The 15,754-nt window shown below is 38.2% G+C and overlaps 1 protein-coding gene across 3 annotated transcripts in view; it reads right to left on the bottom strand.

Moving 5' to 3' along the window:
- Window positions 1–6,281: 6,281 nt before the first annotated feature.
- Window positions 6,282–15,754, bottom strand: part of LOC139074497 (organic anion transporter 7-like) — a 41,406-nt gene continuing 31,933 nt past the window's right edge. For all 3 annotated transcript variants that reach the window (XM_070565362.1, XM_070565360.1, XM_070565361.1), the window contains 5 exons: window positions 10,976–11,091; window positions 9,515–9,729; window positions 8,621–8,729; window positions 7,775–7,978; window positions 6,282–6,459 (listed from right to left, as the gene is read on the bottom strand). In XM_070565362.1, coding sequence (XP_070421463.1) covers window positions 6,399–6,459; window positions 7,775–7,978; window positions 8,621–8,729; window positions 9,515–9,729; window positions 10,976–11,091 — 705 coding nt within the window. In that variant the 3' untranslated portion in view covers window positions 6,282–6,398. The remainder of the gene's footprint in view (window positions 6,460–7,774; window positions 7,979–8,620; window positions 8,730–9,514; window positions 9,730–10,975; window positions 11,092–15,754) is intronic.

Below are 15,754 nucleotides of genomic sequence, written 5' to 3'. Positions count from 1 at the left end.
AGGCAGTAAGTGATATGTCAGTGTTACATCCGTCTTAAAGTCTTTTGTTTTAGGTACCTCTTACCTCTTTAATTTTTTATGAGTTTTTTGCAGTGAATCTTTCAATGCTTAATTTTGATACTTTTATAAGATTCTGCATTGATTTTATCTAATTGGACTATTCCCTAGAATGACTATTATAATTCTCAGTTGTTTCTAGTCAAATTGTGCCATTTTTTTGCAGATATCTACCACTCCGGGACCACAGGTCTTAGGTATAAAATAAACAGATGTGCTAGAAGGTGGTGCACTCAATTCTTTGAAACTTGAGGATCTCATTTTTTTCACCATGTCTTCGGATTTCTCTGAACCAAACTAATACCTATGAGGGACTTGCCATAGGGTTGGGAGGTGGCAAGTGGTTTAACAGCATTTAAATGTTTGACCCAGGCACACCAATTATGCGGCATTTTTTCCTTCATAGATTCCCATTACCAATTAGCCCTTATTTAATATTCACCTGAAGCCTCCAAGTGGACTCAGTCCAGCTTAAATTGGACCCAGTCCAAACCCAGGCTCCACGTGGTTCCTAAATCAGACCCAGCCCAACTCTGGCTGGTAACCACCAACAATTCCCAGTGAACTTTGTGCTGGGAAAAAGTATTGAGCAGCAAACCAGAAACAATGGACACTGTGGACTGATTACAAACAAAATGGACAACTGTGACTGTCACCAACAGTTCCCAGTATGGGATCTGGAGACTGATTGGAAACAAATGGGGAATTGCAGACTAAACCATCAGTCATTCCCAACATGGGAATCTGGAGTTGGTGTATTTGCCTCCCCCAGGTCAGATAAGGCTTTGGTTATGTAGTTTGTCTTGAGATCTGGCTTTGCTTACAGAGAATAGAGCCAAGAGCAGATGCTCTTGCTCTGGGATTGTTTCTAAATAGTTACATTGCCCCTCTTCCTAATGGAATAAAGAGAGGATTTTCCTCAGATCTTCACAGCAAGAACCTACCGAGGCTCCAAAAAAGCATGCTGTCCCCCTAAGACTGCCTCCTCATTGAGTTTTTAACTCTCAAGTTAGTCCACCCTGAGTCTCCAGTAATTTTTCAATTACATTCTAAGTGGACCCTCCTTAGTTCCACGGTCTCCTGGAAGAGCAGTCCACCCATCTTCAGTAGTATAGATGTATGGATCTCTCAGCCATTCTGACGTGCTGTGCAGGAAGTCTTCGGTTGGTCAATGGATGTCATACTGGTTGTAACTTAGAGAGGAGAGACAAAGGTAAGAACTCACTCCACCATGTTGCTGGCAACACCCTCATGAACTTATTTTTAAAACAAATGTGTAGCTGGGTCCACAGATGCCTGGGACCAACTGTATAACTAGAGTTCTCCAAATCAATGTCCATGTAGAATTTATATTCAATAAATAAGTAACCAAAATGTGTTAATTTGAAGCCTACAGATATATTATTAAAACTTAACAGTAACCACATCAATTGTTTAGAACTTAGACCAACAAAATATTTTTATGAGTTGGCAGGAAGATTTTATCACTTACATTATTTAATATCACTGAGGCCTGGTGATAACAAAACAGAGACTGTTAGTAAGTTTTATTATTCTTTTCATATTTTCTACATAAATGCACCTCATTATACCCTCGGTTTTCTACTGAGTGAGAGAGTCCGTTCTCTCCATTTTGAATAGTGGGGCACATATCCTTATCAGATTTCTTCACCAGTTTCTACCCTCTTTTTATTTTCTCTCAGATACTCCTTCCCCAGCTCAGAAGATCTTTAGCTAGTGTTGGGGTTGATAGAATGGCATGGAGGACAGGACTAGGGAAATAAGCTGTCTTCCTAAATCATTTTTACACTTGGACAAAGATTTTTTAACTCAAAGTAAAGATTTGCTTGCTTCATTTGACAATTTCCCTCCTATGACATGATGACTTGACTTGTGATTAGGTTTAGTGATTCATTTCTGCTATTTGCCATGAAAAGAAAAGCCTTAGGTAGGATCATAAAAATGAAACAGAAGCACTTTTGGTAATGAAAGTGGACACTCAATAATTCTGCCAACATAAAAAGTGTAAACTGAGGCCGTCCTTGGAAACCAGGATGTATGATCACACTAGTGCATAAGTGAAGAAATTAAATAAAAGGTCCTATGTGTGTGTTTGGGGGTGGAGAAAACATAAATCACATTTGGTATTACTGAAAAATATTGTCTTGTTCTGCATACAAAAATATGATATAACACTGCTAAATACCCCTGGCCTTTTGGATACATTTTGATGATATAATTCTAGCATTTCACATATCATTTTAAGTTGTGTTCTTTCTCTTTGCATTAAATATAGACTCTTCTGGCTTAAGCCAAAGTATCACCTAACCTAAACAAAAAAGACTTCTAGTTTTTGAGAATTCCAGATGATTTTCTTCTTTTCTTCAGCAATAACTTTCTGAGACTCTATGTTTCTTTTTTACTACATACCAGCATTTTATTGTTATGTTTTCCACTCACTCAAGAAAATCGTTTGCTGGCTTTCCCAGCATTGCTCAAGAAAGTCATTAACCATTTTTAGTAAATAAGTCCCTGATTTTACTTAAGCTGAAGCTCCCAACCAGGATTTGCCCTGTGAAAAGCAGCCGGATTTCAAATTCCAACACTTGTCATTCAGAGCATTTGTTTTCCTGCCTTTCAAACTGAGATTACAGTCATGCATTGAATAATGATGTTTTGGTCAAAAATGGACAACATATACAATGGTGGTCCCTTAGATTAGTACTACATAGACTCAGTGTGTAGTAGGCTCTGCCGTCTTGGTTTGTGTAAGTACACTCTGTGATGTTTGCATAATCATTAAATAGCCTAACATTTCTCAGAATGTATCCCCATCATTCAGCAATTGTATTCATGACTGTATACTTTCAGTTATACTTGAAATCACATTGTTTTCTCTGTCTTTGGGTTCCTTTGGGCTTCAGATCCTACTGCTTTAGAGAGTGAGACGGCCCGTGGCTTTGAGATGCTTCAAAGGTCTACCAAAGAAAATTTTGGACCTCTAAATTGTCTATATTTTAAGTCAGACCATTCCCCAAATAAATTCCAAATTTAATAGAATCAATCCATCAGTTTTGTGTGATGTTTTTATACACAGACAGAAGGTAGCTTTTATTTATATAGATAAAAGTATTTCAAAAATGTCAAATATGGGCTGGCCCCGTGGCCGAGTGGTTAAGTTCGCGCGCTCCGCTGCAGGTGGCCCAGTGTTTCGTTAGTTCGAATCCTGGGCGCGGACATGGCACTGCTCATCAGACCACGCTGAGGCAGCGTCCCACATGCCACAACTAGAAGAACCCACAACGAAGAATACACAACTATGTACCGGGGGGGCTTTGGGGAGAAAAAGGAAAAAATAAAATCTTTAAAAAAAAAAAAAAAAAAATGTCAAATATAAGTGCAGAAGCTGCCTATATAGATAAAGATGATGATGCTGTCAAAATGGAACTGTTAGTCTGGTGGGCAATATAACAATTGTTAGACATCTCAGAATGTTCATCCATTGGTATTTGAACTGCAGCATGTAAAAGTGACTTGGGTCATTAAAGTAATAATACATAAGATGCAGATTGTATAAAACTCAAGTATATGAAAGACGAAGCTGTTCCCTTCATCATAATAGCTACCTAGAAATACGTTATTCTTCTTATAGACAGGAGTGACAGAATGGCATTTATGCAGAGAAGGGTCAGTTCCATTTATCCTTGGCCATCTATGAGTAAACTTGAGTGAAATGGACATATCTCTGCCCTTGGATGAATCATTCATGGCTGGGGAGGCAGGGATGGGACACACACAAGGTTGCTGGAGAATCATTCTGAGTGAACAACTCTCTCCTGAGAATTTGAAACTTGCCTGAAAAGATGCAGAGAAAGGAAATTGTTGTGGCTGAGTCATTTTAACATCTTCAGACAGAAGGTTCCAGGTTCCTGCTGCCCAGGCTCCAGCAATTCCCCTGTCACTGTTTTCCTGAGACCTCCAGGTCTTCTTTTGATTTTCTAAGCTGCCCCAATATCCTTTCACAATACTCTCCTTTTTTGTATAAGCTAGCTGGCTCTGTTGCTTGCAGTTTAAAGAACCCAAACAAGCATAACCACATTTGATTTTCAGAAATTCTTTTTCAGGCCAAGATGAATCAAAAGTCAGTGAGACTCAAATTCCTTACTTCTGGTCAGAAAAATTGTAGCCTGTGACACACGGTGATGAATCAGTTTGCGGTTGTCTGTTCTATGTTTTCTTTGAGAAGGAAGGAGTTGTGTAGACCCACTGTAAAGAGGATGAAGGAGATCCTCTGGGTTGGAGTAGTGGATTCTAGCTTCTTTGCATACCTAATAATGAGAGATTAAGAGAGTCAAGCCTTGATGTGATAAGTCCATGGAACAACATGAAACTCAGGGCCATTATGCAATCCCATTGAAGTGTCTCTTAATTACCATCAGATAATTGAAAAGAGGAGAACTTCGTGTTGTGTATCAGGATTCTCCTCTCACTTATTAAGAGCCAGAATTTTAATTACCACAAGCTCCCTCACTAAACTTCAAGGTCTCCAAAAATACCCAGGGCTCAGGGAGATGGGGCAGGATCAATGATACTGTTGCCCACCACAGAGAGGCAACCCTTTCTTTGTCCATTGCTGGCCCTCCAATTGGTTGTCCCTTCTGGTCTAACAGCACTTAATATGTGGAAGAGACATTGGAAAAGTGTGCAAACAACTCATCTTCATTTGGTCATCTCTATTGTGTTATAATTTACATAAATACAAGTTACCAATTTTAAGTCTATCATTTGATGAGTTTTGACAAATGTATTCTGTCATGTAACCATAATCACAATCAAGATAGATCACATTTCCAGCACCCAAAAAAATTCCCTGTTTTTTCAGTTCGTATTAATGTGCAGAGTACTTACCACACTCCTTGGTAGTTACTACCTGCTCAATAAATGGCTGCTGAATTCATGAGTGTTTATTTCATAGCTCTCGGTAAGATGCCAAACTGTGTTTTCAGCAGCTCTCTAACATGAATTATTTTATAATTCCGTCATCAATCAATGAGTTTCTATTTAAAGTGAACTCTCACCAACCTTGATTTGAGCACACTTTAATTAAGTTGGTCTTTCATTTGAGTTTCTGTGTCTTTAATTTCTAGTGGATGTGTACAGTTTTTCATAAATTTATGGCCTATGTGACTTTTTCTCTTGAAAATGATATGTTCTGCTTTTTACTCTTTTTCTACTGATTTATTATCTTTTGGGTAGATATGATGAGAATTCTACATATTAAAAGTATATTTTTAAAACTTTATTTTGTCATTTGTTCTTTCATTTTTGACATCTTATAATATTTGGAAATTTGACATATTCTTTGTTTAAGCTTTGAATACAGAAACTTACAAGGAAGAAAGTAACAATCACTTAAAAGTCCACCAGCAAAGGTTAAGTGCTTTTATCATTTTGGTAAATATTTTTCTAGTTTTCTTTGACAAGTTATTAGGATTTAGCCCAACAGAGACTTTAGATGGGTATTATTCAAATCCACCTGCCTTTAAATTTCTGACATTTGCTTTACTATTCAAACCATTTTTATCCCAATATTTTGTATCCAAATTTTATAAAGAAAAGTTTAGTTTTTTTATTCCATTTAACATTTATTAAAGCAGAATATTTTTCGATGTAGAGTATGAAGTCACATCATTAGTCATTTGTTTTTAAATAGTTATTTACGCTATTTGTTGCATAATCCTGTCTTTTGCCCTGTGACTTCTGATGTCAAAATTATATATTCAGTGTTACATTTACTATAGTCTGTTTCTGGATTTCCTTTTATATGTAAATGGATCTGCTACTACTATTTTGACTATTGCATCTATAATAAAGTCCAGCATATGCTACCCTATATGATAGCCAGCCTCCTCTCATTCCATAGTCCTCTTTTTAGGAATCACTTTATTGTAATTTCTAGATAAACTTATAACTATTTTTTAAATTCTTCTGAAAGTATGTAGTTTTCCATTATAATTACATCAATTATTATACCAATTAATTAGGGGAAAAATTGTTACTTTTAGTACTAATCAATCTTCCTATCCAGAAATATGCTGGTTATCCACAATTATACAAACGTTCTCAGTTTTTTGAAAATGTTATGATTTTCTTCACATTTCTTATTATGATTAATTATAGGTATTTTATCCTTAGTAATTGAATATTGCAATTAGAAAAAAACATTTTTCCATTAAATATTTTTATTTATTTATTTTACAAATTTTCCCTTATGATAAATTATTTCATTTTTCCCATTTATTTTGCACTTCAATCAGCAGTTAGTTAGCTCCGGGAATTCCTTAAAATGGTGTCACTTTCATGGAAATTTCTTCCTGTTTTGCTTTCCTCCAGTCTTTTCTCCTGGTAAAAATACAAGGAAACAAACATAAAAAATGAAAAGATGTGGAATAAACACAGATGCCCTGCATTCTTTAGAGCAAGCTTATCCTTCACCAGCTAGCGTTACTATAAACCATGAACCCTGCCCCAGGGGTTTGAGTAAATCTTGTAAAGAAAAAGACCCAGGTCCCAAGCAGGATCTGGGAAAGCAGCTTTCATAGTTTCTACTGTCACCCTTGGACACCATGGCATTGGAAAGAAGGGTTTTAGAAGAGGAAAGGGAAGCACAGAAAAGTTTTAGAATCCTTTCCCAATCTCTATCACTTTAAAATCTCTATTCTCAACACTTTCATTCCCAGTGAAAACCAGTTGATCTGAATCTCACAGGCAGCACAACAGGACACTTTTCCCTGAGAAATGTTGTCAGCTGAGGGAGGGGCTCTTGTCCTCTCCCTGACCTCCCTCAGATTCGTCAGTGACCAGGGCAGGACTCAGGTCTTGTGATGGTGAATCTTGTATGTCAACTTGGCTAGGCAATAGTGCCAAGATATTGAGTCAAACACCAGTCTAGATGTTTCCGTGAAGGTATTTTTTAGATGTTGTTAGTATTTAAACCAGTAGACTGTCAGCAAAGCACATCACTCTCCATAATGTGAGAGGGGCCTCAGCCAATCATTTCAAGGCCTTAAGGGAAAAAGACAGGTCCCGCAGAGGAAGAATGAATTCTGCCTCGAGATTGCCTTTAGAATGGAGAACACTTTTCTTCCTTCAGCTCTTCCCTAGGTCTCCAGGCTCCTCCCTGATTACAGATTTCAGACTTGCCAGCTCCCACAATACTGTGAGCCAATTCCTTAAAATAAATCTGTCTCACTGTATATATATGCATCGTATTGGTTCTGTTTCTCCGGAGAATAAGAATCAAATTATACAGGCCTACAGGAACCAGCAGTCTCAGAGAGCTTACCTGCACTCCCTGGGCTGAGGGCTGCCAGGGACAGGGGGATGAGAACCTGGTGTTTGAATCTGTGCATGTTTGTGAAATAACTTCAAGGCTGTATGTGTCACACTAGGGCACCTAATTTTGGCCTCTTCGCCACTAAACCTACTGGTTCAGCCTGGGTAGAGCAGATCTGTGTGATCTGGGGAGGCTTTGGGGAGTCTGAGATCACTGTGGGGGAGGGATGAGGTTGGAGCTGAACCAAAGCACTGACCACATGGCAATAGTCTGGGTCTCAACATTCCCCTGGAGATAATGACCCTGAATGGTGTTCTGCCCTCCTCATCACAGACCTATAGTGCACAGCAACCCTAAGGGACAGCTAAGAGGTCTACTCACTCATTCTCCACATCCTGGATGGAGTCAGGCAGGGGCTGATTCCTGGTTTCAGGAAGGAGTCGGACAGCAAGGGCACTGAGGATGGGGGAGACTCCATAGATGATCCAGGGCAGGTGGGGGGAATACACCGTTAGGATCATCAAGAGGGGGGCCACAGCTGCCCCAATATTAGCAGCAATTCCAATGACTCCTACAGCTACTGCTCTTCGGGTGCAAACAATAATACAAAAAAATCTGGTGAAAATCCACACATATAATTTGCGATTTATTAGTTTGTTTTGGTTATGGGAGACAGCACATCAGTGTGTTTAGACATGGAAATTGATGCCATAGTCTTGTTTTGGACATTTTCTCTCTTATTTGCTAGGAATTTTTTTCAAGTTCACATATGCATTAAAACACAATTTGATCATTGAAAAAATATTGTTACTCATAACATTTACCCTTCATGTAGTTCAGAAGATTACATGAGAAGAAACATAAAAGGATCTATCTCCGTTCAGGGCAAAAAGTCAGCTTTTGATGATATTTTGCTGTAATTTTTATTATTATTATTACTATTTTCATTTACTTTTTTTCCCAAGTAATTTTATTGGGATTACGATTGTTTATAACATTGTGTAATTTCGGGTGTACATTATTGTTTACCAATTCCTCAATACACTTCATCCTGCTCACCCCCGGTAGTCCAATTTTTATCTATCACCATACATATGTGCCCCCTTGTCCCTTTTGCCCATCCCTCCTTTTGATAACTAGCCAGTCTTAGTTTTCCTCCACCAATAAGTGTCAGTTATCTAGGAAAGGCGTATTTTGATCCTGACAGATCATCCATGAGCTCTGTACCTGACTACAGTGGGGATCAGTTCATTTCCATGGGTAGCAGAACTGGTGCTGGCAGCAGAAGAAACTCCTACTCCGAAAGTTGCCAAAGCCACACGCAAGCTCTGCATTTCTGGAAAGAAGAAGACCAGTGAGATTCAGGAAATCAGAGCTGAAGGAATCAGCATCCCTCAAACTACAACTGAAGAAGACTCTATTGGAGGTGTTTGCAAGGATAACATATATGGTAGAGAAACTGCACAGAGGCAGAAAATGTGCTATGTCTAATCAGGTAATAAATGTGACTTATCTGCATATTATGACTTACAAGAATAAAAGAATTGAGTTATTTCATCAACTCTCCATTCATAGCTGAGATTTGCCAGAAACAGAGAGACAGAGTTAAGTCCAACAGGTGCTGTCTTCCATTAATTCTGTGCTGTATCCCCTTCGTCCTTAACACAGAACTTAAGACTGTCATGTGGGCAATTACTGAGGGTGTAAGATCCATCCATGTCTTTGAGAGTTTAAAACCTAGGAGTTACACAATATTGACAAGGGGCTAGTCAAGCAGAAGAGACGAACAAAATAACAGAACTCCTATGTTAATAGATAAGCTGGAGATCATTATTCTTGGTCAATCAATCTGGTGGAGCTGGTGGAAATGGCACCAGTTTCCAGATACTTCTTGGATATAATGAATACATCATATATCAGAGCCAACCTTAATTGAACTTGAGCTCCTTTCCCAAAAACTTGATGGCAAAATATATGCTGAACTTTCAGGTTGGTTTCAGAGAATTTTTAGAACCTAATCTGCATTTCCTTAGGGCTTTGAATAGGTGTGACCAGTACAATTCATGAGTAATGCAAGGAACACATCTTCTCTGGGTGCTTCAACGTGTGCTCTTTTCTCACCTTCAGGCACAAATGTGGTGATCAGAATGGAGATTCCCAGCAGGAACAGGAAAAGCATCTGGCTGACTCGACGGCCCAGGTGATTCAGTGCCAAAAGTGCAACATAATTGCTTGGAAGTGTGACTACACCAAAAAGAACCTGGGACAGGAAAACATTTTTCCCCAAGTGCTGGACATGGAGATTCAGGCCAAAATAGGGAAGGAAGGTTGTAAATCTGTGGGGAACAGGAGGAAAGAAAGATACCATGGGGTTTAGATTCTCTGTCCTACAAGTGATAATATTGAGCCAGGAAACTAGGGGTAGGTGTAAAGAATAAATGCATAGTCTGATTTGTAGAATATTTCTGTGTTGATTGTATTCTCTTATTTTATGTATTTTTGATACTCTGGTATTTAGGGCCTTGATACTCGAGAGTCTGCTTTTTCTGGGGCTAGATAATTCCTAGAGATAGCAAATGACCCCCCTGTGAAAGTACCTTTCATATGCAAGCCAACAATCCATAGCTCACACCCCCAACCATCTCTTTTATCAAACTCACACACCAAGCCAATATCCCCCCTCCCCTAAATCACCCCAGGGTGAGGTACTGGACAACTACAGATCACCACTACAGCTCAGAGTCCCCTAAAATTATTCAAACTATCGAATCCTAATCTAATTCAGGTTACCTACTCTCTTCTCACATTCCTTCCAACAAAAAAAGCCAATAAAGTCTCTTATCCATGCTCTTTCTTTCCTTCTCTCTTTGGCCTTCTAACTGACCCTGCTACCTCCCTGAATGGCCCTGTGTGCTGTTTCATGCCTCCTCTTTCTAGGGATCTGTGGTATAAAGTTCCTTCATGACAATCATTCCTGAGTCTGTGTGTCTTACCATACATGATTAAAATAAACATTGGGTATATTTTATATGCAAGTTCCTTGCAAGTTAATGATTTAATAATTATCATAAAATAATGATATGATAATGGAGCTTATAATTTTTGCTTAGTTTTTTTAGGAGGTAGAGAGTGTTTTTGTGAAGGATACTTGAGGGAGGCCTCCTAGGGTTTTAGAGTTTTTCTGTATCCTGATCTGAGTGATGGTTATATACTCACATATGGAAACATTCATTGAGCTTCATATATTTCAGCACTTTACTGTTTGTAATTTTCTCTCAATTAAAATGAAAACAAACAAGTGAAGAAACTTAAAGTCAAACTCTGTGCCATGACTGAAGTTCTCAACCTCATCTCCAATGATAAGCCTGGTAGAGTGATGTGATAACAAAACTCCTAACTGTACAGTTAGTTCTATGTTGGTCTTTTCACAACAATTTGTCTACCTCCAGACATAGCAATTATCTTTATTGCTTTCTCTTGTTTTATCTCAAGTCTGTCCCTACAGCATGTTATATTTTTGAAATAAGAAGTAGAATCATGTATCCACTATTTAAAGTTCCTCACACACTGTGTGAAGCCTACCTCATAAAGGACAGTACACAGATCCTTTTACGCAGGTTGCGTGTGCGGAACAAGTCATACACAGGAGGTTTGTTCTGTGCTGCCTCCAGCTCCTCCTGCGTGGTGGATCTCAAAACCTTCAACAACAACAGCAAACTGTTTAGTTGTCACAAAATGGTAGATATTGTGAACCCCCAACAGAAGACGAGATAGATGATTTCTCTTTTTGTCCTTTGGAAACTACAGCCATGGAAGATGCAATGACAGGTGTAAAAGTGGTATGAAAGGTTAATTAGGGATTTAGAGGGGCCTGAGGGAAATTATGCAGCAACAAGGACATTTTAACATGAGACTCAATTTGGCTGAAGGACATCAAAACATGTATGTAGGTTAGGGATTTAGATCAGGACGGGGACTAAATGAAGAGTGGCTTGGATAACGGTCCACAGCTTCATTTATACCAGAAGGGCATGAAAGGTGTTCTCAGCTGGCTGCTCTCAGTAGAAAAATTTTTTTCAGAAAGGAGAATAATTTTCTGAGAGCCTTTATTCTGGTTCTTGGGTCAGTGTCGTTCAGAGAAATCTTGGCATATGTTGTGCCTCTATGCATGAGATGGCTAGAATTACATCTGAAGATGAATTCAGGGGAGATCTTGATGTTGTATGATTTATACCCAGACTTTATAATCTGACATTATACAATGGCTCTGCCACATGCTAGGCATATACCTTGAGGAAGGAAACAGGACATCTCTTAGCCTCAATTTCCTTGTCATTAAAAAGATGAATAAGAATAAGAAGATGTGGCAAGCTGCCAAATGGGAGAAAATATTTGCAAATCATATGTCTGATAAGAGGTTAATCTGCAAAATATATACAGAGCTCATACAACTCAAGAGCAAAAAACCAAACAGGTTAAAAATGAGCACAGGATCTGAATAGGCATTTTTCCAAAAAAAACATACAGAGGAACAACAGGTATATGCAAAGGTGCTCAAAATTACTAATCATTAGGGAAATGCAGATCAAAGCCACAATGAGATGTTACCTCACATGTGTTACAATGGCTACCCTCAAAAAGACAAGAAATAATGAGTGTTGATGAAGACGTATAGAAAAGGGAACCCTGTGCACTGTTGGGGGGAATGTAAATTAGTGCAGCCACTATGGAAAACAGTATGGAAGTTCCCCAAAAAATTAAAAATAAAACTAATATGTGGTCCAGCAATTCCACTTTGGGGTATTTATCTGAAGAAAAGGTAAACACGAACTTCAAAAGATATATGCACCCCCATGTTCATCACAGCATTATTTACAACAGCCAAGATATGGAAACAACCTGTGTTCATCTATGGATGAGTGGATAACGTTATATATATATTATTCAGCCCTAAAAGAGAAATCTTGCTATTTGAGATAAAATGGATGGACCTTGAGGACATTATACTGAGCAAAATAAGTCAGACAGAGAAAGACAAATGCTGTATGATCTCAATTATATTTGGAATCTAAAAAAACAAGCTCAGAGATAGAGAGAACAGATTGGTGGTTGCCAGATGTGGAGGATGAGGGGATAGGCAAAATGGGTGAAGGGGATCAAAGGTATAAACTTTCAGTTATAAAATATATAAGTCATGGGGATGCAGTGTACAGCATGGTGACTATAGTTCATAATACTGAATTGTATATTTGAAAGTTCTAAGACAGTAGATATTGAGTTCTCATAATAAGAAAAACACATTTTATAACTATTTATGTTGATGGGTCATAACTAAACTTATTGTGGTCACCATTTTACAATATATACAAATATTGAATTGTTATGTTGTACACCTGAAACTAATATAATGTTGAATGTCTATTATACCTCAAACAAAAAGGAAGAAGGAAATATAAAAAAATCAAGATCAGGAGAAGAAATAGTAGAAAAAATAATACCTCTCTCACAAGGATTTCCAAGGCATACACGAGGTCACAAATGTGTGTATGGAATTACATCCAGCACAGCTCAGTCAGTTATTGATTTTTTAATTATTCTAATAATTTTAGCTCCAGTCTCATCCCGTCTTTATAAATGAAACAATACCATGTAGCTCATTAGAGAAAATGTCGTGATGAAGGGAATTTAGAGAAATGAAAGGCCACCCTTCCCAGAGATCTGGAGTAATCAACAGATTTGTATTGATATAAAGTGGAGCAGCTTTACATTAGAAGAATTGTCTGAAGCAGGTGTGTTTGGCAATCCATCAGATGGAGGTTAAAACAAAACTAAGACCACAAATTTCTGCATTATCTTTACAGAACAAAAAAAATCAAATGAAGGCGTATTAGCTACCCATTCATGAAGAGAATCCTTTGTGTAAACCACACTTTTTTTTATTGAGTTATTGATAGGTTACAATCTTGTGAAATTTCAATTGTACATTAATGTTTGTCAGTCATATTGTAGGTGCACCACTTCACCCTTTGTGCCCACCCCCCACCCCACCTTTCCCCTGGTATCCACTAAACTGTTCTTAGTCCATAATTTTAAATTCCTCATTTGAGTGGAGTCATACACAGATTATCTTTCTCTCGCTGGCTTATTTCACTTAACATAATTCTCTCAAGGTCCATCCATGTTATTGCAAATGGAATGATTTTGTTCTGTTTTGCAGCTGAGTAGTATTCCATTGTATATATGTACCACATCTTCTTTATCCATTCGTCTGTTGATGGGCACTTAGGTTGCTTCCACGTCTTGGCTATTGTAAACAGTGCTGCAATAAACATTGGGGTGCACAGGACTTTTGGGATTGCTGACTTCAGGCTCTTTGGATAAATACCCAGTAGTGGGATGGCTGGATCGTATGGTAGTTCTATTTTTAATTTTTTGAGGAATCTCCATACTGTTTTCCATAGTGGCTGCACCAGCTTGCATTCCCACCAGCAGTGTATGAGTGTTCCTTTTTCTCTGCAACCTCTCCAACATTTGCTGCTATTAGTTTTAGATATTTTTGTCATTCTAGCGGGTGTAAGGTGATATCTTAGTGTAGTTTTGGTTTGCATTTCCCTGATGATCAGCGATGATGAGCATCTTTTCATGTGCCTATTGGCCATCAGTATATCTTCTTTGGAGAAATGTCTGTTCATGTCTCCAGCCCATTTTTGATTGGGTTGTTTGATGTTTTGTTGTTGAGTTGCGAGAGTTCTTTATATATTGTGGATATTAAGCCTTTGTCAGATATATGACTTGCAAATATTTTTTCCCAGTTAGTGGGTTGTTTTTTTGTTTCAATCCTGTTTTCATTTGCCTTGAAGAAGCTCTTTAGTCTGATGAAGTCCCATTTGTTTATTCTTTCTATTGTTTCCCTTCTCTGAGAAGGCATGGTGTCCGAAAAGATCCTTTTAATACTGATGTCAAAGAGTGTACTGCCTACGTTTTCTTCCAGAAGCCTTATGGTTTCAGGTCTCACCTTTAGGTCTTTGATCCATTTTGAGTTTATTTTGGTGAATGGTGAAAAAGAATGGTCAATTTTCATTCTTTTACATGTGGCTTTCCAGTTTTCCCAGCACCATTTGTTGAAAAGACTTTCTTTTCTCCATTGTATGCCCTCAGCTCCTTTGTCAAAGATAAGCTGTCCATAGATGCGTGGTTTTATTTCTGGGCTTTCAATTCTGTTCCATTGATCTGTGCACCTGTTTTTGTACCAGTACCATGCTGTTTTGATTACTGTAGCTTTGTAGTATGTTTTGAAGTCAGGGATTGTGATGCCTCCCGTTTTGTTCTTTTTTCTCAGGATTGCTTTAGAAATTCGGGGTCTTTTGTTGCCCCATATGAATTTTAGGATTCTTTGTTCTAATTCTGTAAAGAATGTCACTGGGATTCTGATTGGGATGGCGTTGAATCTGTAGATTGCTTTAGGTAGAACGGACATTTTAACTATGTTTATTCTTCCAATCCATGTACATGGAATGTCTTTCCATCTCCTTATGTCGTCATCCAGTTCTCTCAGAAAGGCCTTGTAATTTTCATTAGATAGGTCCTTCACTTCCTTAGTTAAATTTACCCCAAGGTATTTTATTCTTTTTGTTGCGATTGTGAATGGTATTGTATTCTTGAGTTCTTTTTCTGTTGGTTCATTACGGGAGTATAGAAATGCTACTGATTTATGCAAATTGATTTTATACCCTGCAACTTTGCTGTAGTTGTTGATTACCTCTAACAGTTTTCCAATGGATTCTTTGGGGTTTTCTATATATAAGATCATGTCGTCTGCAAACAGCGAGAGTTTCACTTCTTCCCTCCCTATTTGGATTCCTTTTATTCCTTTTTCTTGCCTGATTGCTCTGGCCAGGACCTCCACTACTATGTGAAATAAGAGTGGTGATAGAAGGCATCCTTGTCTCATTCCTGTTTTCAGGGGGATGGGGTTCAGTTTTTGCCCATTGAGTATGATGTTGGCTGTGGGTTTGTTGTATATGGCCTTTATTATGTTGAGGTAGTTTCCTTCTATGCCCATTTTGTTCAGTGTTTTTATCATAAATGGCTGTTGGATTTTGTCAAATGCCTTCTCTGCATCTATTGAGATGATCATGTGGTTTTTATTCCTCAGTTTGTTGATGTGGTGTATCACGTTGATTGATTTGCGGATGTTGAACCATCCCTGTGTCCCTGGTATGAATCCCACCTGATCCTGATGTATGATTCTTTTGATGAATTGCTGAATTCTGGTGGCCAAAATTTTGTTTAGAATTTTTGCATCTATGTTCATCAGTGATATTGGCCTGTAGTTCTCTTTTTTCGTGGTGTCCTTGTCAG

This window comes from Equus przewalskii, chromosome 11 (genome assembly GCF_037783145.1).
Source record: "Equus przewalskii isolate Varuska chromosome 11, EquPr2, whole genome shotgun sequence".
In the NCBI taxonomy this organism is placed as follows: domain Eukaryota; kingdom Metazoa; phylum Chordata; class Mammalia; order Perissodactyla; family Equidae; genus Equus; species Equus przewalskii.
This window is presented reverse-complemented; position numbering and strand designations above follow the sequence as displayed.